The sequence below is a fragment of the Zonotrichia leucophrys genome, chromosome 8 (genome assembly GCF_028769735.1).
Source record: "Zonotrichia leucophrys gambelii isolate GWCS_2022_RI chromosome 8, RI_Zleu_2.0, whole genome shotgun sequence".
NCBI classification, from domain to species: domain Eukaryota; kingdom Metazoa; phylum Chordata; class Aves; order Passeriformes; family Passerellidae; genus Zonotrichia; species Zonotrichia leucophrys.
Window position 1 is genome coordinate 16,832,041 of NC_088178.1, and position 25,623 is coordinate 16,857,663.

The 25,623-nt window shown below is 41.1% G+C and overlaps 2 protein-coding genes across 8 annotated transcripts in view; both read right to left on the reverse strand.

Moving 5' to 3' along the window:
• Positions 1–6: 6 nt before the first annotated feature.
• SAMD13 (sterile alpha motif domain containing 13) lies at positions 7–11,798 on the reverse strand. 4 transcript variants are annotated; one of them, XM_064720445.1, is made up of 5 exons: positions 11,439–11,550; positions 10,771–10,983; positions 10,021–10,101; positions 5,928–6,039; positions 7–1,147 (listed from the first exon to the last, which is right to left on the reverse strand). In XM_064720445.1, the coding sequence occupies exons 3-5, from the start codon at positions 10,071–10,073 to the stop codon at positions 1,004–1,006; spliced, it is 309 nt and encodes a 102-aa protein (XP_064576515.1). In that variant the 5' UTR covers positions 10,074–10,101; positions 10,771–10,983; positions 11,439–11,550; the 3' UTR covers positions 7–1,003. The 4 variants fall into 4 exon arrangements, with proteins under 4 accessions (XP_064576515.1, XP_064576516.1, XP_064576513.1 ...); XM_064720446.1 differs by lacking the exons at positions 10,771–10,983; positions 11,439–11,550 and adding an exon at positions 11,741–11,798; XM_064720443.1 differs by lacking the exon at positions 10,771–10,983.
• A 9,196-nt stretch (positions 11,799–20,994) lies between these two features.
• The window catches only part of PRKACB (protein kinase cAMP-activated catalytic subunit beta), an 81,160-nt gene continuing 76,531 nt past the window's right edge, over positions 20,995–25,623 (reverse strand). For all 4 annotated transcript variants that reach the window (XM_064720125.1, XM_064720122.1, XM_064720121.1 and 1 more), the window contains one exon: positions 20,995–24,465. In XM_064720125.1, coding sequence (XP_064576195.1) covers positions 24,340–24,465 — 126 coding nt within the window. In that variant the 3' untranslated portion in view covers positions 20,995–24,339. The remainder of the gene's footprint in view (positions 24,466–25,623) is intronic.

Consider the following 25,623-nt stretch of genomic DNA (forward strand, 5'->3'; position numbering starts at 1 on the left):
AAGCAATGTTTTATTGGGATATAGCAAGCAACCTATCAAATAGGGAACCAGTACAAACAGATTGAACATGACTCTCTTTTAACAGAGATGTATGGTGACAAGACAGCTTCTTTCAGTTCTTAAAACAAGTATTCAAAGTGTTAAGTAAAGCATTAAAAAAAATCAATCATTACAACACCAAAGACAGACAATATTAAAAATGTGCAGAATTTTACTTTTTACAAATTTCTGCATAATGTTAGAAAACAATCATAAATTAAAAAAGGAATAAAATGAAGCTTTTTTGTTTGCAAAGCAACACAAACCTTTAAAAACCAACTATATTTTACATAGGACTACTATTAAAAACAGGTGAATAGCTGAAAATTTAAAGGACAGCAAAAAATACACAACTCAGTTTCACCTGTCAGCAACACCTTCTGCTATCGAAGGAGTTATGTTAGTTCTATGTACAGCTTTAAACATTGCAGCATACCACAAGTAAACCTTAATAAGGTCAAAATAGGACCCTCTGCAAAAAAGGGTGACTTGGCAAGTGTCAGTCCCATCCTGAAATTATAAGTAGTAATAATTTTAGTAGGTCTTTAGTGTAAACCAAGACCTACTTTAATTGGTTCCTCTCTCTAAAGATGCATGTAAACTTTGGGGTTCTTTTTGTTTAATTTTTTGGTATCTTAATTAATGAAATCAAGAACACGTCTGGCTCAAAAATGAGAATGACATACCTCCCTTTTGTTCTGGATACAGTGATGTAGCTATCTCAACATGCTCATTGACACTTCCTAAAAGAGAAAATCATTATGTACTATGTAAAAAATACACACCACCTCTCTCAGTTCAGACTCAGCATATAGTATATTGCCAGCTCTATCCAATAGGATATATATTCTAATTTGGTTTAAACTCTTAATAGATATATTCTCTCTTTACAAAGTTCCATCACATGAAACCAAATTGCTTATTTTTCCCTTGAGGCACAGCATGACCCCAATTAGACAATTAGCTATAAAGAGTTGTTCTTTAGATGTTGTGTCTGTAGAGGTTTTACGTGATATTCATAGATTTTCAGCGCAGGCCCCAGTTTTAATGAAAGTCCAGTCAGTACATCATTTCTTGTCATCAACAGTAATGATTTGCCATCAATTTCCTATAAGAAGAATTAAAGAGTTGATAAAGACAAATGTACAAATCTAACAGAGGAGAACAGTCATGCAACAAATGGAATACTACTAGAGAGGATCAGTGAGGAAAATAGTAGCCTTGATTTTCCTGAAACCATGTTCACAGCTGCTGAATTCTGCTTGCTGTCTGTTTTTCAAGTGCTCACCTGTGCTGACTAAGGCATAAATACTATTTAGTCAAGCACAAAATCCAAATGAGCCTAATTTCAAAATTCCCTCCTTGTAAACCTTTTTCTAATTAATAGGTACAAGTGAAGAATGCCTAATTATCAGCCATTTAGGGAAGGATACTCCTAAGAATGCAGCTTATGAAGTGCATTTCAGAAGAATTACTATTGACAGCAATATGCAAGTTTAAACCAGTGAATATCTGCTAATAACTTCAGGTGCCTTCTTTAAAAGGCCAACCTTCCCATGCATCCTGTGGGGGAGAAAAAAGGAAAAGGCTCTTGCAATCAAAAATTTTGGAAGGGCTTAACTAGAACTTGACACACTGAGAAAACTTCTCTTCCTCTACTTTTAAGGGAAAATGAGAAAAGCAGCAACTTGTCAGCCTAAGTTTCAACAGCCCTAACACTTTCCTGCTTAAAATACCTCTTGTAAATCACAGATAGGGTGGGATTTTTTTTCCTTTCAGACCTGTTTAGGTTAGAAATCCTGTAGGCTTTGGGTTTTTGTTTTCCATCTTAAAACCTTGACATATGCTTGAAAACTCCCTCTAAATCATTTTTAAACTCAAAATGGAAGAGAAAGAATCCACATCTCTTCACTCCCTTCTATTATCTTGAAAATATCAGAGATCCAATCCTTGATTACAATGCAAGACGAAAAGAAGACTTCTATTAGAGCTCAGCAGGAATTTGTCAAGATGGATCTCTCTTAAATTTTGATAAATTTTATAAATACAAAATACATGGACAAACGACAACATAGTCAAAGATCAGCTGAAAGTGGCATTTTTAAAAAATATCCCCAAGATGTATACAACTACTAATCCCTCAGGGAAGCATAAAGTAACAGTAATTCTAAAAGAAAAAAAAGTTTCCAATAACTTTTTACCCAATTATAGCAGGTGCCTCTTTCCAATTACTGTTGAGAATGTTAATGGAAAAAACCAGTTTCTATCCTCTCTTTTCCATTCGTCACAATTCTTTCTGTGGGAATTTTGACACCAGTGAGTGTTTTGCTCATTGCTATGACCGATCTGAAGTTGCCTTTTCTGCTGCTGTTCAACGATGCTATGGAGGAAGAACAGCCTCCAGCTTGGTAGGATCCAAATGGAGTAAATCCAGTACCTGGAATAGGAGAAACTCCAAGAATAGGAAAAAAGCATCTATTCCTTTCCCTTCTTCTTCCACAGGGTTCCCTGTGCTTTGCAGAAATGCTGGTAACTACTAAGACTTCCACTGAATAGGAAACTGATTCTTTAAATACAGCTGTGTAGGAAGGAGTGATTACATATTCAGAGTTCTAGCATTTTATATCTTTGTGTGAATTGTAAGCTTTACCTTTTTCACTTCCTTTAAGTTTTCCACATTTACCTGATCCTGCAGAATTGTCACACCCTTTTTTGCACCAGGTAAGATTTCGTATGCTCTGGTGACTTCTCTGATCTCTTCTCCACTACTTCTCTATTTTCTGGATTTTTTTCAGGGTGCAATTTCAATGCTAGCTCTCAGTATGTCTTTAAATGCTACTTGCAGAGAAACTTCTCTGCACAAGTCAAGCTAACAGTAATTATCCAGGTGCCAGGATGACCTTAACACCAATATCACACTGTCTTCAACAAATAACCAGGGGACTGCTTAAGCTTCAAGTCCCCCCACCATCCCTTCTAAGTGACTGAGAAATGCAAAGTTTTAGAGTAAGCCAGCACACTCACGTGCTCCTCCCTACTGTGGCTCTGCCAGAAAGCAGCAGTGGACCCCAGCTGATGTCAAACCCCAGTTTCCCTTCTGGTAAGGCATTGCAGTGAGGCCAGCAAACTGGGTCACCTGGGCATGTCTGGCTATCACAACACAATGCTCAAGAAGCCACATGGACATAACAAAGGTCAGAGCACAAGCACAACTTGAGACCTTATAAACAGCTTCAGTCTTGGAGTGAGCCACAGTCCCCTGTGCTTCCAGGACTCCTACAGAAAGCTCAGCCACAAATTGGCAAGCTGTATTTTTCTGAAAGTGTCCACACCCTCGTCCTGCAACTGCTACTCCTCCCTCTTCAGATATCCTGTGTCCTCAACTTCTTGGCTTGTCTGATTTGCTTGCTGATGTTATGGATTTTTGTTATTGGGCAACATCCTTCAGCTGAATCTGTTTTCATCAGTGAACTCTTTTGATTTGCTGACATCAGGGAACTCCAAGAAGGAATAACAGATAATTATCATACAAGCATCACTTCCTACCAGCACTTACAATAGAGGTTAATAAAACTTTCTGCAGCCCTTAAAATGTCTCCTAATTATCCTTCAAGTATTGTACAAAAAATTCAGGTCTCAAAGATCTTTTGAGACACTTGTTTCAGGTGAGTCCAGATGTATTCAGATTCATCAAAGGAAAGTGTGGACCTAGTTATTGCTGTGTAAAAGCTCAGTGTAATAAAAGATGTCATGATTACATTCCGGGCTAAGGATATTTCCTAAGGAAACCATTGTGCTACCCCTACTGAAGCAGTTGTAGGTGAAACTGAATACTTTCCTTTACTGCTTACAATCTCATTCCTCTTCCAGTACATATTCAGGGCAGTAGATCAAATGAAACTGGGTTTCTGGGGCCCAGGCAACTGCAAGTGACAGAGGAAAATAGAGATGGCCAGAATTGCAGCTGCATGCCTGGTGCTCTATAGACAGAGGATGGCTAAAGGTTCAAAATGAACCTGTCTGCACTGCCATACCTGGGAGATCCTGACAAAAATACTGTAAGAACACAGGTAAAGTTAGTGGTAGCAGTTAGTGTAGAAGAAACTGGACAGCACCACTGATAAGAAGTTAGGGAGAGGATTGTTTATGGGGCTGTTCTTGATGCAGACAGGGAACAGGCTGGCAAACCTGGCACATAGAACCAGGCGCTTGCTGCTCCTCATGCTGCTAATGGAGAGGAAGAAGGAAATGGCAATGACTTCTGCTGCAATTATCCATCCCTCAGCTCCTGGCCACATCCTGGTGGCAGCTGTCAGCCCCTCTTTGCAAGGTTTTAGCATAAGGTGAAGTTGGCAGTGGAATCACAGCCACATTTCTGCACATGGCTGTCCCAGCAGAGTCCTCAGTTACCCTACTGAAACCACTTATACTCATTGCAAAATACTAATAAAACCTACAAGGCTGCTGTTGCAGACTGATTTGTCAAAACTCAGAAATCAGCCTCACCTTTTTGCTACAAAATCAGTAGTAATTATTTCAATATTATTGACAATAATTGCCAGCTGTGAGGCAAAGAGGTCGAGATATTTGATGGAAGCCAGAGGTATCTGTCAGTATAAGGAAAAGACTCCCAGAGACCACAATTACTTTGCCTGTGTCGTTGCCCACATTTCCAGGGCTTTTGTGAGATGGATGCTGGTATTAAGGAATGGACACACTCAAACACTTTCCTTTTTAGCCTGTTCACTCATCTTCAAATTCTGAAAAACTAGCAGCAGCTGCAGAAAGAACCTTCTCTGCAGCCTGCTAGATAATCACCCAACACCAGGCTTTTCACCCTCAAGAACAAAGAACTGAATTTAGATACTTTGTTATATGCATCAGTTACAATCAGACTGGATTTCACAGACGTGGTGCTGAAGATCAGCAACATTACCCTGCCCAACCACGACGTTATTTCAGGGGCCAAGGACAGGCTCCCTGCAAAGCTGCCAGTAACTTGCACCAGCTCAGTACCTTGGAAGGTCGAGCCATCTATTTTGATAACTAATTACAAGTGGGGGTGACTGATTTGCTGGTAGTCACACACAAGCCTACAGACTAATCTGGGGAGGTGCTGAAGTGGCAATGTGATGTAAGTTAGTTCTCTATGGAACAGGGGGGCTGTAGGCCAAGCAAGCTGACTCCCCAAGCCTGCCCCACCAGCACACAGCCCCAGCTGCTGGCAGGTGAGTCCCAATGGGCCACCTGACTGTTTAAGCTCTGACCTAATCTACCAGCAGAAGCCCCCCATCAGTATCAGCAGTTACAGGGCCCACAAACAAAGACCCAACCTTTTCTCAGACTGAGTCCTACAAAAATGCTGCTCCTCTGCCAACTTAGTGCCAATCTGTCCTTTCCATATTCACTTGTACTGCCAAGTTCAGTGCAACACAGCAGCCCCTTTGTCACCCTATGCCTTCACACTCACATTGTTGCTTAGAAGCCCCAGGTTTTATAAATACTCATGAGTGTAATTACACAATACACTAAGAAAGAAGGGAATTCACATTTTAAACACCATTCACATTTTAAATAACAAGACAGTGAAACTGAGTGGGTTGTATAGGGAGACTGAGTTCAAGCCAGAAAATTTATTTAGATTTCTCACCTTTCTGAATCCTATCTTAAACAAACTCCAACTCATTATCCACAGCTTGCAGAACAAGAGAGATTATTACATTACTCAGAGATCACAGTCCCATGCATTGTCACCCAATAACAGACTCAAATCCCACCATTAATGTGGGATTTTCTCACCTATTTTACAGTATATAACCAGGCTCACAGCAAAAATTTGCAATGTGAGAAACTGGTGGCAGTCAAAAGGTGTTTGCTAAGAGATTTACCTGTTCCTGAAAAGCACTGGCTTGTTCTTCAAATCCAGCTGTTCTGAAATAATTCACAACATCAGTAACAGCCCAGTCAGCAGGATCCAGAGGTCTCCCATTCTCTAGTGAACTGCAAAGTGCAAATGCAGACAAGTAATCACTAAAGGTGTGCAGAACATCTGCTGCTGCTTTGTGCATGCCTCATGTGCCCCCTTCCTTCCTTGCTTCTGCAGGAAAAGTGTTCTTTGATACATCTCCTTCAATACAGAACAGTGTCTCCTGTTCTTTCACATTCCACCTCATGCTGGGGAAGACTGAGACCCCTCTCTTTTCAGAAAAGAAGAAAGTATATGAATCTTCACATCAGCCAAAGGCAATCAGTTGGATCTTCATACAAGTGTGCTGTCTTTGCTGTTGGAGAATGAGAACTGCCATACTGGGGTACCAAACTCCTGCCTTTATAGCCTGCAGCTTGCTTTCAGCTACCAAGTACTTAAAGAATTAGATGTGGATTATTCTTTACACAGATGAGACTGTCCTTGTAACATGGGTAGAAATTACTGCTAGGCATCTTTACCTTGCAAAACAACAAACAAACAAACAGAACTTCCCAACCAAAACAAAAAAAAAGGCACCAAATGATTGAACTAATTCTCAATATAGAAAATTTCCCAAAACTGTTGTTAGACTCATCTTTAGACAAATCTATGGACTTTTTAAATAGCTGTGCATCTGAGAAAACATCTGTTAAACACAATCAGAATTAATTCCTTCTGTGATTAACCTCAGGCAATTGTTTTCCACAAAACATTCATATTTTTATCTTTATCTTGCATTTCTTTTCCTCAAACTACAATCACCCTGTCACAAACATAACGGTGTATCTTAAAATTTTTGGTAAAAAAAACCCCACATAGTGAGCTTGACTTCCTGTTCTACTGCAATTTATGAGGATGAAGAGCAAGATATAAAAGAGAGAGCTTCTTTAACATGTTTCCTCAACCAGAAGTCCTGAAGTCCATGCCAAATATTCCCATCATTATACTTGCTTAACCATAATGCTCATGAAGCAATATTGAAAATACACAGATTAGGGCAGGTGTCAGAATCCTGTCCATTTTCTTGTCTGAAGCTTGGAGGCAGGACTTTGATTTCAACAGCACCAGCTGGAAAAGAAACACAGATTATACTCTCCTGACAATATTTTTGTTCTGTCCTTCAATTTTTTTCTTTTCCAACTGTCAGTATCTCTGCCTTGCCTAGACTTGTCTGTTTTTCAGCAAAATAACTGGGTGAATCAAGGGCAGACCATTTTTCAAAGCAGCCAGATGCAATCCATACACAGAGTGCCTCCCATCGCCATTTCTATAACATTCTTACTCCTACAACTATCTGAGTCCTGGGAAGGAGGACTCATGGAAACAATGATTTTTGCATGTCCCCAGACTCTTGAAATGTGTATGTCAATATGGCAACAAAATCTGACCACAGGGACCATCTGCAGCCTGTGTTACACTGGGCCTCCTAAAAGCAGTTTCTTTCATTTATCACAGATCTCTCAGCAATGAGGAGCAGTTTCTTACTTTTGCTCATCACATGATGACTTACTTCATGAATTGCTTCACTGATTGTGATTACACAGAAAGCAATACTCAGCAAAATTGAAAATGAGGCTATATGGTCTTATCAGAGCTGCACTTTTTTCTTGTGGGTTTTTTTTTTTTTTTAATCAAAGAACGCCTTTCAAATAAGATTTTTTGGTGTTGTCCACATTCTGAGGCTTAAGAAATAAAATGTGAAAACTGCCACACAAAAACTACACTTATTTATAAAAGCAGCATTAGAGGAATTATATTTAAATCTTTGCATTTTCCTTAAGACATGGACTGTCACTTTCAATTACTCATTTTTAGTAAAAAAAAATAAACTAAATGCGAACCACTCAGTTAAAAAACCAAACAAATTGAATTTAACCCTTCCTAAACAGCAAATAAAAGGTTCAGTCTGTAAAAATATCACCTAACTGTAATTAACTTACTTGTTCAAACACTTTAATTTCAAATTAAATATGGCCCCAAACCCTCCTTCCACAATTTTTTATCTCAGCCCAAGTGCTCCAGTTTTCTTGTAGCTCCTCTTTTATCACTAGGGAGCTGCAGCTTGGTCTGGGTCCAGCCCCATCCAAGGCTCAACTGCAGTGACTTCAGGGGCTCTACCTCAGTCATTAATTAATCACAGGAATTAATTGCAAGCTCTTGCCTCAAGGAATAACATCATGCTGGACCTCAAGTGGAGCCAATTTCCACAGCTACAGCTGCAGAAGACTGGAAGGCATGTGGCAGACTGCTGGAGGCTGGCTGGATTTTAACCCATCTACCCACACAGAGGCTCATTCTGCTTGTAGACTTTGTCAGTCTCCTCCTCACACTGCTGCTGACATGGCTCTATTCTTCAGCCAAGACAAGGGAATATATAACAGCCATGGCTTAGCCATACACTGGCTTATGCCTCACATCCTGGATGCTTTAAAATCTTACGAGGACTGGCATTTTAGGCTTTGAAGCTGTATACTAGATGCACTAACAATGAATGAAAATTAGGCTTGTCTGTTTTTCACCACTGTCCCTGTGCCTTTATTGCCATCATGTGGCAGAAGCAGCAAGGTCTGAAAGGATATAGCTGAGAACAAACAGATTTTATCCAGCTTATTTATAGGCACTTCAAGAAAGTGTCAAATACTTCCTTTGTAGATATGCCCACATACATACAATATACATTCATCTAGAAACCACAGTCCCACAGTTTAAATACGATTTCCATCCACTCTAAAAGGCCAACTTAGCAATCAGTGGTTGAGTCTTTATCACCCAAGCCTTGGGGAAAATGATTAAACGTAAACTGTCCCTGCTTTGACTGCCTCCTTTCTCCTCCCACCCCAGAGTGCTCATTGTAGAAACCAGCCTGCCAAAGGGAAGGTGGTTTCTAAGGGACACACGATAATTATTCATAGTCACTGAATAGGAAAATGCTCTTTATGTTGGTGTGGTGTAGCCAGCATCTCAAGTGAAGGGGGAGGATGCTGATTTTAATGGCTGCCATCAGATCTTTTGATGCTTTTCATAATCAGGTGTTTTATCAGTAGCCTGAAGTGACCATTATGATTTACCTTACTCTAGTGCCTGGTAGCCTACGCACTGTCACGTTTTCTTGGACAGCTTATGTAAGAGAGATCTGAAAGAGAATAATGAGGTGCAGCTGCACAAAGTGTTGCAGCTTGACAGAACAGACTAAGAGCTTACTCTAGTATCTTTCCTTATGGTCTTTTTTCCTTTAATATATACACATATGTGTACATCTCTCTCACCATGGCTTCTGTAATCCTAAAGCAGCAAGGCCAGATTTTTCCACACAGAATGTCACTTCTCAGTCCATAATGTCATTCAGAATTGCTAGTCCTAAATAAAGAATTTCTGATCTTAAATAAATGCTTACAAAAAACTTCTATGCCTTAGCCTGTAGTTTACCATACAAAAGAAAGCTGTAGAGCAATGAACACTATGTCTCTGCCTTATTCCTCCTCTAGGTCTGAAATAAAACCCCAGCAACTTCAGGCTTCTCCAATAAACAGCTTAAAGTATCTGTTTCAGAAGGGAACTGACACCTAAGTGATATCCTGCTACTACTCAGCCCCAGACAGGTGGGCTGTCAGCAGAGAAGGGCACAGAGAGGTAACTTCCACACAGGACACTTCTCCCATTAGGCACTGGTTCTACAAAAGCCACTGACAGACAGGTGAGCTGAGCACAGTATTGGCTACAGTGCTACCACTTGCTTTAGTGTCTGGTTGAGAGGAAAAGAAAAAACATAATCCTGATTTAAGTTACTATCTTCTACATCTCTTCATTGCTATACAGTCCTACCACATACCACTTTTAATCAGCTCAGTGGCCTGGACTCTTCTATTTCAAAGCTGAAATACAACAGAAGTCATTAAGAACAGGGAGAATTTGAAATGTGCAAAGATGGACATGGGCACTCTTGCCAACCACATTAGCTCAAAGGAAAACTACATTCAAAATCCATGTGCTGTTTATGTAAAAGAAACACTTACTTTTTGACATCCAGAGAGCCATTTTCCTTGTTTTCCATGTCAACAGTTAGCATGGGGAGGATAGAAGTTTTACTTCAGCAACTGATTGATAGGGAGGAAAAAAAAAAGCTGTGTTTAATAAGGTAGTATGACCAGTGCAGCGTAACGTAACAGAAACAAGCATTCTACAGGGACACACGCATGTTTCCACTTGAGAGCAACAGCACTGTCAAAGACTGATTTCCCTGGAAGCCTGGCAAAGCTGATAGTAGCTAATGAACTAGAAAAGAAAGCTGATCTGTGCTTCAAACACAAGAAATAATTCTTGCCTGAAAATCAAGGAAGGTAATACTACATTTAATCTTTTTCACAAGTGTTAAAATTTTGATCAAACGGTATGTATTCAAATACAAGGAGACTGATGTGCAATATATAGCTGTGTATCAAGAGCTTGATGGGTCTTCCTGTGATACACAGGATCCAAACAGATGGAGGATCTTTAGAAAGATTTGGAAATCCATAGCCTTGTTTTACAAATGTGGACTTGGATACAGATGAGCATGTCACTTATGCCCATTGTACAAATAAAGCTGGTAAGCAGTTACTAATTGAGCCCCAAACTCCTGAGGCCTAAATCATAAGACCTCCCTTCCTGCACTAGAGCAGCTTCTTCTATAGGTATGCTACACTGAACTCCAAAAAGGAAAGGAGCACATGAAGGGCACAGGAGAAAATCCAGTTTGTTTCCTTCCTTGCAGCACGCTCGAGTACCTGCACCACACAGCTTTTTCCATCACTCCACGGAACACGCAGAAATAACCCAAGCCTTTCCCTTCTGTCCTCAAGTAAGCCATTTCTATTTCAGAAAGCACCAGAGAACGGGCCAAGGACTCAGGATGCTCTTGGTGTAGCATTAACGGATGCCAGTGAAATGTCTCAAAGCTCTGGGATACGGAATAGGGAAATCATGCTCTTCAGCTAAAACTTTGCAAAAACAGAGAATAGCAATTAATATTGCTGCGGGGGAAAAAAGGAAAAAAAGGGAAAAAAATAAGACGACCCTTTATTATACACATAGAAGCGCGTAAAGCACCAAGAGCACAGTAACAAACTAATCGAAAAGATGCTTCTTCCTGCACCGCTGACCAAACAACTCCACGAATTCCCTGAAATCACTTCTCGGTTCACCTGAGGTGACTGCAGACGACACCCGCACCAGCCTACCTGCGGAACGCCCCGCGCACGGCCCGCAGCCCCCGGGCTCGGGGCGGGCACTCCCGCGGAGCCGCGGGCCCGGCCGGCGGGGGCTCCCGGGGCTCCGCTTCCCGCGGCTGCGCCGGGGCTGCCACACGCGTTCAGCATCTCCCGGGCACCCGCTCGCACTGCACCACATTGTCACTCCTGGCTGGGGGCGAGGGAAGCAAGGCAGAAAAACCTACCTACGAGCAACTAAACCGGCGCATGGCTACCGGCTGCTGCGGAGCGGCGGAGCCCGCGGCCCCCGCCCCCCGGCGGCAGCGGGCGCTCCGCGGCGGCTCCGAGTGACACCGGGAGCGGCCCCGCCCGGCCCCGTGACGCGCCCGCCACACACGGACCGCCCGCGTCATGGCCGCCGCGTTAAAGGCGCCGCGCCGCGGGACCCCCGCCCGGCCGGGAGAGCACGCGGGGCCGGCGGGCTGGGCACGGCACGGCATGGCACGGAGCGGCGCCTCCGCCGAGCGGCTCACCCCGCAGCGCTTACCTGCTGGGGAGCCGCGGGCAGCGCCGGGGCCGGTATGGGCGGGCACGGACCTGCCGGCGGCACACGGCCGGAGAGCAGCGATCGGAGCTCGGTTCTTGACTTGAGGTTCTTGGGGCCTCCTTGTGGACATTTCTGCTCCTCCTAACAAGCGGGGTGTTAAAGGTAACGGAAAGGAAACACATCCCTTGTTGTTGAAGGATGCAGTACCAAGCCGAAGAAATTTTATACAAGGTACGAAGTAGGAGTTGCCAGATGCTGGCAGATTAATAAAGTTACAAAAATTCATTCCTAGAATGAGTTCGTCAACATGTTTGTGAGTAGCTGACACTTGGTTTTCTGTGGAACTCCTGCAGCTGCAGGCTCCGGGTGATGGGAAAGAGGAGTGACCCAGGACAGCACCACCGAGTCACCCCCACCGTGCCAACGCCGGCAATGGGAAAGGGAGGAGATGGAGGCACTGAGTCTGCAGATCTTGCTCGTCTGAATTCCAGACTTCATTTCACAAGGAGACCATGTACAGAAAGAATCAACTCAAAGAACTTACAAATTACTAAGTGTCCCACTGGCAATAACATTGCCACAGAGTTTAATACAATCACCCACAGAGTTTAATACAAAAGTTGTCGTGTTTTTCTGGCAACAGTACTTCTTCTTTTCTTTTTACACTATTTTTTTCTCTTAAGTATTTCCTTGCTTGGTGATGTTTTCTAGTGGCAGGTAGGCATTACCTAGATGCACTGTCAGTGCAAGGGAAATCAAGCAAGGACTATCAACACACCCTGTTTCCCCACACATGGGCTTTGTAGCCAGGGCTGCGTCCCAGCCACTAATCAGGTGCTGTGACCTTTTGATTATCCATAACAGGCTGGGTTACTTCAAATTGAAAAATTTCCTTCCAAGTCAAGGCACTAAAATTACACACCTGCTCTTTGCTGGAATGCAAGGGGGACATTACAAATTACCTGGGGATTTGCACAGAACCTACTGGTGACTTTGGCCTGATTTCTGCAGGGCTCTGACACGAGTGCCCAGCTGGCACAGACAGAGCTTGCTCAGCCACCAGAGTGGGCACCTGGGACTGTCCCAGGCACTTTGCATCTGTCTCACTCCCAGACAAAGCTTACTGCACCCAGACTGCATGGAGATCCAGGTCACCTAACTGCTAACTGGGCACACTTACAAGCACTAAAATTACCAGCAAAGTGGACTTTTGGGCAAAGGACTGCAAACACAACTTCCCAAACCACTTCATTTTGTCTTACTTATGTGCTGTCAGATAAATAACCAGAGCTTGCAGGAGCTTTGCAAGTAATGGCACTCAAATATCGACAGAAGCATTGAGAACGGAGGGCAGTAACAGTCCTCACTGCTTTGGGATTTAAATAAATGCAGATAAACAAAATAAAGAAAGGATTAAGTGTATGGTGCCCTAAACAAAACCCTCTTTACTTCCCATCCCAAAAAGTACTGTAAAACGTGGCATATTTGTATTGGACAAGTTAGCCAAGCAAGGCAATTCTTTTCTGTCTCTAAAGAAATAAACATTCTAAATGAAGCCATAATGAGTTTTCTGCATCAGCTGGTTTCTAACTTTGGTAATGAACTGACATTTGAGGATACAAATATAAACGAGCTATTTTACTCACACTCTCCCTTTCATCATGTTCTTCTGTTAATCCTTTGAGTATTTGAAGTGAGGCTCACACAGTGCATGCATTCCTTCTAGAGGACCTTGAACAGAAAAGAGAGGAATTTTAAGAAAATGGGTTGTGGAAAAATTCAGTGTGGGATATGATCTGTGGCCTGTATTTTCATTCATTGGTGTAAGGTAATTTAATTATAATGAAATTATGTCTGGAGGGAGATAAAGCAGAGAAGTGAATTAGCCTTTTGTTTGACTATTTGCATCCCGCTTACGGCCAAAAAGAAAAAGTTTCCAAGCCATACTGGGGACCAAGGGAGACCAGGGCTGGCAGATCCAGGTCAGGGGTCTGTCCTGTGTGTTTGTCTGAACTTCTGCTATCACATGAGGGGAAACATGCAAAGGTCAGTGCAGGTATCGGACACCATTGGACTCTGTTTTCTGGGTATTGAAAAATGTCAGTTTCCTATTGGAATCCTTCCTATCCTTTTGTTTTGTCCCTGGCAGTTAAAGAGTAGAAGACAAAATGCACGGCACATGTGGCAAAAGGAGAGCACAGCACCCTGCTAGCTGTGCAGAGAGTACTGAATTTCAGCTCCCCAGGGCTAAATAAAGCCCTTGGAACCTTCTTTTCAGTGCCCTGGGTAAAAAAACCATTGGGGAAGCTGAGTGAGAAAATAACGCAGGAAATTGAGGAGAAACCCCTCTCAATAAGGTGGCATTATGCAGAGTAGAATGGATCTAGCCCCGTGTAAAACACGTATTTCTTTGCCAACAACGACCGAATGTTTCAGAGCCCTAGGGGCCCGAGGGAAGCCCTGCGCCCTCAGCAGCAGACGCCAGGCAGGCCGCGAGCCGCCGGCGCCGCGGGGGCTGCTGGGAGTTGTAGTCCCGCGGGGGCCGCGCCTTCCCCTCACAGCCTCTGGGAGCTGCTGGTGCCGCCGGTACCCGAACCGCAGCGTGGAAGGTGCCTGCTGCTCCTCTGGGTTCTCAGGGAGACATTTCGGGGCTGGCCGCGATCGTTTGTGGTTCCTGCTGCTCATTGTGAGGAAGAAAGTAAACCAAAGAGATTTCATGCAGATGTGGCTGGCGGCCAAAAAAGCACCAAGTCCATGTAATGCTCAGGACCATGTAATGCAGCATGGGAATCCAATGGGGCCACAGGCTGTTTCTAAGTAACTTTCGTCATGAGTGTGGAAGTGGCATGGGTGTAAAACGCCAGGTTGCCCAGCAAACTGAATAAATGTATAGCTACATCCAGTCAATTACTAACAACAGTCTAAAAATCCTTTTGCATCACTTCCCTCCTAGCAATACCAGACTGGAAAGGGACTATCCAGGCCACGGGGTTTGATCTCCTGGCATGACAGCCAAGCCCTCACATAAGCACATTCACACCCAGTGCTGGCTTGGGGCCCGTGGGGAATCTCAGCCCACTCTGCCCTGCAGAAAGGCTCTGTCCAGCTCCTCTTTGCAGGGGGTTAAAAAATTTTAATCTAAAATTTAAAATATAGAAACAGTTTATTCCTGTTTGTTCGTCTAGTAATAATCTTTAGTTTAATATTGCTAAGTGCAATATTTGATCTCTCTGTTTCTCTGGTATTTACATTCTTATATAGACTCAAACATCTGAATGACCACAGTCCTTTTGTGGTCTGCATTTTCTGATCTTGTTCCCCTTTTCTCCTTTCTGTACATTCACCTTCCAGGTGAGGACATTTGTAGCTGCAGTAGGGTTTTGGCAGTACCTTCTCCCCTTCCAGTCTGCTCTGAATGGCCCCTTACCCCACGCTACACACTTATCCCACCTATATGGTACTGATGATTTGAGGCATCCTTGCACTGAAAAGTAACTAAGGGTCTTCTCCGCAGTTCCTGGCAACTCCTATCTACTCAGAAAGAGGAAAAATCCCTCTTACTGGTCCAGTTGCACCTTTTCAGCATTTTAGTCTCAGAAAACTGTCCTTCTTCACTTAAGGTATTTTCCATCCCATTTTCCATTCCATCTGTCCATAGTATTTCTAGTTTGCTTGAATGGAATTTTGCCACTTACCTTGCTCCAAAGTATCAACAACTTAATACCTGTTGTCCTGCTGTCCCTTCCCTACTTCAGCACTCCACAGAGGAATGAGAGACAGTTCCCTGCCCATGGAGTCCAGTAATGAAGTGCCTCTCTTCAATTCCTGTCTTGGCCAGGAAGGTCCTCCAGAAACCATGCTGTGTCTTCTTCACAGTTCCCTTCTGGCCTTCCAGGGTGTTCTGCATGGCTGGGTATTGTCATGTTGCTCTGAAGTTCTGCATAAAGCCTAGACAAAAGCCTAAAGATCACAATGGTGTTAAGCAAGTGAGGAGGGAAGGGAGGCAGAAAACCCCTGGCCAGAATGCAGCAGTGACTTGGTACCAGCTGGCATTCATTTTGGAGGCAGTTATGTTACGGTGCGTGTATACTGTGTATACTGTGGGCCTGAATTTACCCTCCCTGCAGTTCCCAGGGTGCTCTCCCACAAGGCAAAGAACAGGGTCTATAGATATGTAGGAACCTCCTGGGAAAGCTCTGGCGCCAGGCTGGGGGCTCTGATGGTGCCCAGCACTGGGTCAGTGACAGCTCCTGGCTGCAGGCTGGGGAGAGCAGCCCTGCTTAGACTCACTGACCAGGCAGGGGGCAAAGATCTGGCTTCTGTCCTGCTGGGCAGCCCCTGAAACCTTTGCTTTAGTATCCTAAGGTACTGTGGATACAATGTGCATTACCTGACCTTTTTCTCATAATCATATGTATCTCCAGTTAGATGACTGAAGTTGCACCCGCTTCATACAGCCTAAAAATGAATGTGTACAGTAGCTAACTAGAATGAAAGGCCAGTGACACCTTTATGCTTTTACTTCCTCTTTTTTCCAAGACTGAATTGCTTAAATAAATCTTCCTGCACCTGAATTATATACACTTCACTGAGAATTTCCTGCCCTACTTATTTTGTTGTGCAACTCCTTATTGTAGTAGTTGCTCATATTTAATAAAGCTTCTGTCTAGACTTAAGCCTTTGTTATTTTAAAGCTTATACTTCATAATAAAAAAATCACTGTATAAAACACAGCTCATTGTGCCCATACTAGCAGTAATACCTGCCACATATTTGCCCAGCTTGTAATAATGTAGCAAGAAGTTTATAAAAAGTATTTATATGAAATACCAACAGTGTTAAAGGGAATCCAGCCTGATAAAAACATTTTATATAAACATGGATCAGACATCTCAGTGAAATAGCAACTACCTGTCTAGGAAATCTCAAATGTAACACTTGGTTGCAGGAAGTGAGGAAAATGAAAGAGCACAACATGGTGATGCACTCAGAAAAACAGTTACAGACAGAAATGTGTCAACAAAACTCAAGCAGAAATTTCAACTATATTTCAAACAATACATTGAAAAAATAGTGCTAGTTTTTTCCCCCCACTTTGCTGGGAAGCTCTTCTCCTGGGAGTGAAGAACTGACTGTCAGAAATATCCAGATTTTTAAGATTTGTAAAGCAACCATGTCTCAGCAAATACTGGCATTTTCTCTCCATGTTGTTATTTGGGTGTAACTTTCATTCTTTGCTCAGCCTTGGAGGATGCTGCTCCTCAGCCCTGGGAAAGCATCTCAGACCCAGGCAAGGGTCTCACTCACTGCTTCTGTTTGGGGGACTTACAGGTCTCTGTGTGCTCTCAGGCACTGAACTGTGAGCAGAACAGAAGGAATGGCATCCCTATGATTTGTGCATCAATGTGCAAGCTCAAAGCATGCACACAGTGCTTTGGTAGGACAGTGGTTGCCAGAACAGACTGCAAGAAAGGAAGCTCTGTTACAGGGGGGGCAAATGTTCCAGTCACACTTTGGATGACCCTGTTCCCCCCTCTACTCTCTCCTTTGATATAAACCAAACCCAGATGCATCTGAACATGAGCAGACATGACATTCAACAGTTCTGCATTAAGATTGTAACAGTTAAACTGATCATTTAAAAACTTACTCAGCTCTTAAATTGGTTGATGATGCTCTGATCACGGGTGCTCTCAAGAGCACATTTGCTGTAACTTGTTCTCCAACTGCTCTGGTGATCACATAATTCAGAAAAATATAAACAGTTGTTGTTTTGCCTGTAAACATAATTAGTAGAGATATATCTAAATTTGATTACCATCCAACACAAAATTTTACATCCACTCTACTATAAATACTATTTACTTAACAAATCAGCATAGGAACTCTTTTCAATTTTTATTGGTGACCATCTTGGGTTAAAACAGTGTATTTCTGAAATTTCAATTGCACATAAAATAGAAATGTAATTGTGGGCTATGAGTATGGACACTCACCTCTAGTACTAGCTTCAAATTGAAATAGGAACTATCAATCAGGGATTTTTAGTGACATTTTAATGTAGTCCATGCAATAATACATATTATGAAAAAATACTTTTGTTCAAATTAGTGTCAAAACCTACTTTTTTGCTCATGCTGATGTGAAAACCAGTATAAAATATTGCAGCTGTTAACTCAAAAAGGATTTAAAGGCAAAATCTACTGATACACAAAGAACAAATACTCATGGTTGGTATTGCATGTATTATTCCCTGACATATTATGTGACTGGTACAATCTAAATTTTTCATTCCCTATTGCTCTTAAATACTTTCCAAGTCTCTTATTACTGTGCTCTGCAGCTGACATTTCTTACACAGCATTCCACACCATGTAAATGTGACATCTACTGGCAAATAAATGTAACTAGAGCAATTGGCTATGGAAAGCTCCTGAAGATGCAATCATGGAATACTTTGTGTTGGAAGGGACCTTAAAGATCATCTCCTTTCATGATTTTAGTTGACAAGATTTTGCAGTAACCTGAAACATTAAAAAAAAACTTCAAGAAAAGTCAGAGTTGAGTTCTGTTAGTCAATATGTAGTAGCAGAATGAAGACGAGTTTAATAACTTCAGACACAACACTAGGTATGCCCGAAAGCAGAGGTTTGTGTTGCACAAATCCCAAGTGAAAAAAAATTTGTGCTGATATTTCAAGTTTCCTTGAGTGGCTTTAAAAAAGATCAAATAAGTTTATGAGACTTGAGGGAGTTATTTTCCTCCCAGCACTCCCTGCAATACTTCTCTTGGCAGGAAGTACCCCTTGCAGCAAACTCAGTCTTGCTCTGAAATTCCTTTCCAGAATCCATGAGCTGGGTGCTGTGGCCTCAGGAGGTGGCTCTCTGGAGTGGTTCTGGGGAAGCAGAACCACTCTGGAGATGAACTCATGTGCTTGCACTAACAAACTGTATCACCACATGCAGGTTACATCACATGTTCTGCCACTGGGATCCTCTTTCTGCCTCCATGGGATGTTTTTACTAAGGCTGCCTGCTCAGTTCCTCTCTTAGTTTTGCCACTGGTAAGCAAAGCTGCCAGATGCACACTTCCCAATGCCAGAGAATGCCACGTCCCAATATGGCCAGAGAAAAAGGGAAATAAAGATAATATATTAACTGAGTGCCTTTTTTTAGGGGGGCAGTTGAAAACAGATACTTGATAAACACTGGGCATTTATGAAAGGATTACATATTGGTTGCTTACCCTGAATTAACATGTCTATGAGATGGGCGAATCATGTTTTACTTGTCCAGGGTGTTACCTATCATTACCAGAGTCCTGACACTCAGATCCTCAGTTCATGCAAGCATCAAGTATAAGGATGGCAAAGACAGGAGAAAGTGAAAGGACTCCCAGTCAAGCATTCATTTTGTTGAACTGTTATTTAGATAACTACATACACATTCAAAGTAGCAATGTAGATACAAATTAAAAAGAGCAATACTTTTGGTATTCTTGTGATATTGCTGTGTAGACCAAAGCATTAATACACCACTAAATCTAAGTGAGGTCTTGGATTTTTTTTTTTTTTTTTGCCTTGAATTGAATTAAAACACCTTGGTGGGGGAAAAATTTCAGTTAACCAAGCCTTTCCAGCACTCCAACTTTCTCTTTGTTGCCCTAGTCAGCAGTAATTTTTCCTAGAACTTACTGAACACACTCAGAAGATATCACACTGCTTGCCAGGCTGTTGAGACCTTGCTCCCTTTGTGTCAACACAGCTACAGCTGTGTCCTCTCTGATCTTCCACAGCACCTTGGAAGCAAAGGCAAAGGAAGAAGTCTCTGATAACAACCTCCCAGCAAAGGAAAACACCAGTTACTGTGGTTGCACACAGATGGAACAGATCACTGACCTCCCTCCTCAAACTCCAACCTTTCATCCTGAAGAGTTTTTGTGCTGCAGCCTTGTCATCAGACAAGTGTTGCCACTGTGTGCTCCATCACAATCTAGACCTGTGAGCTTGGCAGCAGTAAGAAATGTGCAAGTTTGTCACTGGCTCCTCCATTTGTGCTTACTGACAGCAGCTCATGTCAATGAACACCACAATTATGTTTCTTTAAAGCTTCAAAGCAAAGAGCCATACACACACAATTCTTAGGAATATGTTTTTGCAAAGACATTGGTACTTGACCCTCCAAGGGAGGGAACAGCACAATGAAGCTGTAAGGATTCTAAAGGAATTTTTACTGGCTTTGAAACACTGGTGGGAACTGATCCTAATGATGTCATACAAACCTCAAGCTGTTTTTATCCCTTTGAGGGACTACATTCTTTGTACTAGTCAATTACAAAAATAAAATACATTTTCAGTATATGCAAAGCTCCTTCAGGCATCCCTTTTTGTCATACAATACCCCTTCCCAAATCCAAACAATAAAGAGGTAAAAATGTGACTAGATCTCAGATTTAATTCATACTTTTATTCATCATCAAATTCAGAAGTTAGAAAGGGAAGATTTCATGAGATCCTGTCTTGCCTCTAGGTACCCATCTTACACTTCTAAAAAAATCCAACACTTCACATAATCCCTACATAAGATGACAAACACTATCTATAAGGCATTTAAACACCCTTGTGGAGTTCTAACCCTTTTACTGCCCAGCTTGAAGCTAGGGGCTCATATTTTACCTATCTGTTAAAGAACTTAAATCAGTCAATACCTTGTGAAAATACCTTTCCATTAAAAACATTTTTAAAATGTATGCAAGACCCACACTTGTAAAACTGTGGTGGTCAAACTCTTTTTTCTTTTTTTTTTTTTTTTAATATCATCAAACAGATCCAGATCAGCTATATGCACCTCAGCTAGAGAATGGAATTGGTTTTTTACCAGTTTCTTATGGAATGGCTCTTCAATTCTGATCTGGGATAAGTCCTCCTTATGCAGGAAATCAGAACAGATTTGAATGACACCTTCAAATCTGTGGCTCGGCATGCTGTGCTTGTTTAGGAGCTGTAGTAAAAGTAGAAGACAGTATTTTCACAGGTTTTTTAGCTGAGCTTTAGAAAAAGTACAAAGGTCTTTAAAATGTAAGTAGCAGTGGTACCAGGAAACCAAGAACACAAGACTGCAGTCGCAGGCGCACAGCAGCAGAAGCACAGAGGCCACAGCTCAGCTCAGACAGTGGGAAGAGGAGGAGCTGCATTACAGAGCAGGCACCAGAGCCTCTCCAAACACCACTTGCAGAAAAAGCCTCAAGACAAACAATGCCAAGACCATGAACAGTCTTTACTTCTATCAGTTGTTTCACAGCACAATGAGACACAGCACAAAGTTTGTACAGCGGGATCTGCAGACAATTTAAAAACAGGCAATTATCTTTAATAAAAAGCATTGAGTCTGAATGAAAATAAAATGAAGACAAACAATACTGAAGCTAATGATCACCTTGCTTGCTTTTGATTGTCTAAGAAGTCCAAGACTTCTCATAGTGCCTTTAATGTTCTCCACATCACCTTCTCCAGACACCCTAGTTAGTGTAAAGCTTACTGTGCCCCAACTCATATGTGTAGTAGGTTTCATAACCTTTTCCTCTTGCTCTCAAACTCTGCTCACATGTGGGGAGGTGCAACAACTGTCATCATACAACATTCTGATTCACAAAGAAGCAGCACAAGTGTTGTACATAATTTAATTTGCACTTCTGTATATAAATGTTTACTATTGCACACTATTGCAGCACTTAAAAACATCTAATTATTTGCAAAAATTAGTAAAATACTTTAAAGGATTTAAAAATAAGGGTTTTAATGCAACTGACAAGATAATAAAAAAAGCAATTTACTTAATGAGATACAATCCTTTATGTTGGAAATGAAAGTTACATACAACTAGAGTACAATTAAAATATACCATATAGTTCAACACTTAATTCCTCAAATGTGTAAAATTAACAAGCTTCTACTGTCATAGATATACAATTTTTCCATATTGTGAAAAGGATTTTTCAAATTAAATACAGGTAACATAATATTCTGTAGTTATATTTCATGACTGTGTTTAAATGAGAGGGTTGTATAATACTCACATTGTCAAATGTACTCACTAATGCCTTGGAAATTGCACACTTCCCCTCCTTTTCCAAAATAGAATCTCATTTCCATACTGAAGTCTATTATGCCATATTGGAAAAGTGTTTTACTTTCTAACAGGATTTTCATAAAATTAAAAAATAGCATAATATCATGGCATTATGATGACTTTTCCACTTATGCCCGTGTAGAATTTAATCTGGATATCAGACAGACATGTCAGAACCAATTTCCTAGACTTTTGTCTTATTGTACACGCCAGATGAATGATTACAGTATTTTACAGAACAGAAAAATCTTTGAACCTTTCTAGAACTATAAATGTAATGATTAAAAATTAAAATCATAACAGAATCAAATTGTGATCTTCAACATTTATTAAAATCTTTTAAAGTTCATAAACGACAACAAAGTTACTGTAGAATTTATCGCATACAGCTAGCATACAGCAGCATGTCCTTGGTCTAAATGAAATACAAAAGATTTTAACATTTTCATACAAAGGATTTCTTTAAATTTATTAATGTGACGATATATCTTTGTTACATAAAATTTGCTACAGCAAAGTATCTTATACTTTTCTTGCATGTATGTAAATATGGGTGGACAAAGACTGCATTCAGTGTCAGCCTCCTAATGACGTTGTGCAAAAATGCTCAACAACCTAAACAGACAGAACATTGGGTGGTATGTTTCATACTCTTTTGTAAAATGTCTACAAAGGCCTTTCTTTTAGGAGCGTCGTACAGATTAAAAGGAAGGAACGCCAGCTGTTTATCTGCACTGGCATTCAAACAAATCCAATGGCTATGTATCAATATAGCTCATTTTTTAAAAAAACAATTCATCCTTGTATGCATGTAAATTTATCATAAAACATGAGTCTAGTTTAAATTTTTAGATGTGCTGTTTTAAGACAGGTCACTGAGACAGCCAGAACCAAGTGTTCAAATAAAACTACTATGAATAAGTTTAAAAGCAACCCCGAAAAAAGTGCTGAGCCGCTGATTATTAACATTGAAATAAATGTGTAAAAGTGCCCAAAGCTAGCACATGGTAGCAATACCTTTTAAGTCAGTTGGTGAGAGTATACAAAACATAATTAAACCCAAATACTTGTATCTGTGTGACCATACATTCTGATTGATTGAAAGAAAGTAGGTTAGAAATGAAGACACAACGCAACTAAAATAAACTCAGCTGTTGCAGTTTTTAAACTTGATCTCTTTTCTTCATGAATGAAGTGCTGTAATTAAAAAGAAAATGATTGTAGCAGTACTCCATCCTCAGTTTACTAATATAGTATACCAGAATAAAAACTTGGCAATAACCTCTTATTCTTAACAGCTAACAAAAAATAACCGTGTTCATCCAGCGATGCATCTAGAACATTATTTTGCATTTGCTAAACCATTTGTTTTTCATAGCTAATGGCAGAGCGCATTTTGCTTTCTGTGGCATGATGGTTTTTATTCTAATGGATGCCTTTTTTAATCAAAAAAGGCTTGAAGCAAGGAATACTTTGGGAGCCGAAACATTGGCTACTTTAAAAAAAATAAGAAAAAAACAGAAGAAGAAAAAGTGAATCAAAATGAATTCTCTACAGTACTGACCAAAACTTCCTTTAAGAGTTTAGGGTTCTTGATCTTAAACAAGCCATTTCACACCTGCCAACTGAAATGCTGGTAAGTTGACTTGGTTTAATATGGTCCAAAGTGCAGACCAGGTGGAATTACTCCCTCTCATGAGACTGCAAGCTTTCCATGGTACAGTCTGGTTATGGCAACCCGCCTACTGCCTAGGTGGGAAATACAAAGGAAGGAGGCAGTGACGAAAACTGCAGGGATGTAGAAAACCAAGGCACGGGGTCTAGCTACTGTCCCCTACTTAAGCCATCCAATTGATTCTACTGAATTTTGGTCAGCCTCCAAGAAGAAATGTTTTTAAGTTAATTTAGCAGACATTTATATGGCGATAAATACTACCTTCAAAAATGCTAAAAATGTTGGCTAGGTTTAGTCTGAGCTACTAAAAAATTATTATAAATTGTAGCATCAGACACAAGACAGACATGAATTATTGGCTGGCACAGACTAGAAGCAACATTTATCTTTCACTTCAGTCTAAATCACACTAGCCGCAACACCTTCCATTTCACTCACACAAATAATACATTATTCAAAATAAAATGGAGCATTCTTGGGTAAAAAACTACTTCATTTCAAAGGGGGAAAATGAACAATACACAGAAACAAAGAACGACAGAAACCAAAGTTAAGTAGGAAAGTGGTCTATTATTCTGTGTTACTGCACAAACAGTGCTTGCTTAATTGTGCCTAGTTAGAAGGGTTGGTGCAAACTGCACACATGGAAGATGGCAATAAAGACCTCAGTCAGCTTTGTGGAATGAAGTAACTAGGTAACTGTTTTGACATATGATGGTCTCAGCTCCACCTCATCTGTTAACAGAGTGCAAAGATCCCAATGTGAGCCCTGATGTCATCTTGTCCTCTTACTCCTACTAAAAATCAGCAAATTCTTTTGCACATTTTTCTGTTAGAGAAGCACGAATATCTTCTTCTTCATAGTCATCAAAGTTGCTGGTATCTCCAGGACCTCTGCACTTTGGTATGAATGGAGCTTCTACCTGTATTGGTAGGAAATACAAAAAGGCAAATGAAATGTTACTGGCCAAATACCAATAGATTTAACGTTGTAATAATGAGCACAGCAATACTCCCATTACTTCTCACATCCTACCAAGAAATCAGGTATTACAGATTTAAGTCATGGCACAAACAAAACCAACCTAGGAAGGTAGAGGCCTAGATGTGTGAATCTAAATTGAAAAAGATTAATCTCTTGCTGACAGACTCAAAGATTAGTCCCCTCCTTGCAGAGGTGATGCTGCTCCTTCCAGCTCATTAGCACAGACATGGAGTGCGTTGATTGCCACCACCAATACACAAAAACCTTAGGAAAGCTTGGAATGCCTCTCCCTCTTACTTGAAAACAATCTTTTATTTCCAAACAAAAACTAACCTAATTCAAGTGGAAAAGAATTTGTTCTGCATATTTTATGAAGTTTCTCCTAGGAGCTAAGTGAGAAGTGAAAGCCTTCTAAAAACTAGGCCACAATGAGACACAAGCAATGACTTGAAGGAGTCACTCAAAGACTGCACTATCAGGTAAGCAAAATTACAAAAAATTATGCCGGTGATGCAATTTTAAACCTGGAAACACAAAGTAATCAGTATCTTTCTCCCAAACATCTCAAGGAGTAGGTGTGCCAGAGGCAGAATGGTGGGGAGACAATGAAATGGGGCAGGCACATCTCCAGCTGAGGCAAAGCATCACACCACACTGTGCCCCCAGGTAGATGCTGATGGTGGGGATGTGTTGCATGTTTAAATCAGTAAATTTAAGAGGTACAGCACAGACTAACAATATTAAACTCCAGACTGTGGGCAATACCATTATACACTGCCAAGAAATAACAGTAACTTGTGCATTTGTGCGTGCAATTGTCACATGTATATCCTCCTATTCTTAAAACAAGATACATGTTTCAGTGACTTAGCCTGAGTGAACACAGTCTGTGTACATATCCAGCCTACAAAGGCACACATTACCAGTATCTGAATTCTGTCTCTGTGTCTTCTTAAACTGATTTTCAGTTACTTTATTACAGCAAAACTCAGAGCACAGAAAATATCTCATTTACTGCTTGAACTTTAAAACACTTTCAAATGGGACACAGCATCACCAGCAGGGCAAGGGAGGGGATTGTCCCTCTCTGCTCTGC

Excerpts from the sequence above, each read along its gene's own strand:
- SAMD13 (XM_064720446.1), bottom strand. The coding sequence starts at position 10,073 with ATGCTAACTGTTGACATGGAAAACAAGGAAAATGGCTCTCTGGATGTC. Across the intron at positions 6,040-10,020 it reads GGCTCTCTGGATGTCAAAAA|TTCACTAGAGAATGGGAGAC; the intron begins GTAAGTGTTTCT and ends TGCACTTTGCAG. Across the intron at positions 1,148-5,927 it reads CCAGTGCTTTTCAGGAACAG|GAAATTGATGGCAAATCATT; the intron begins GTAAATCTCTTA and ends TTCTTCTTATAG.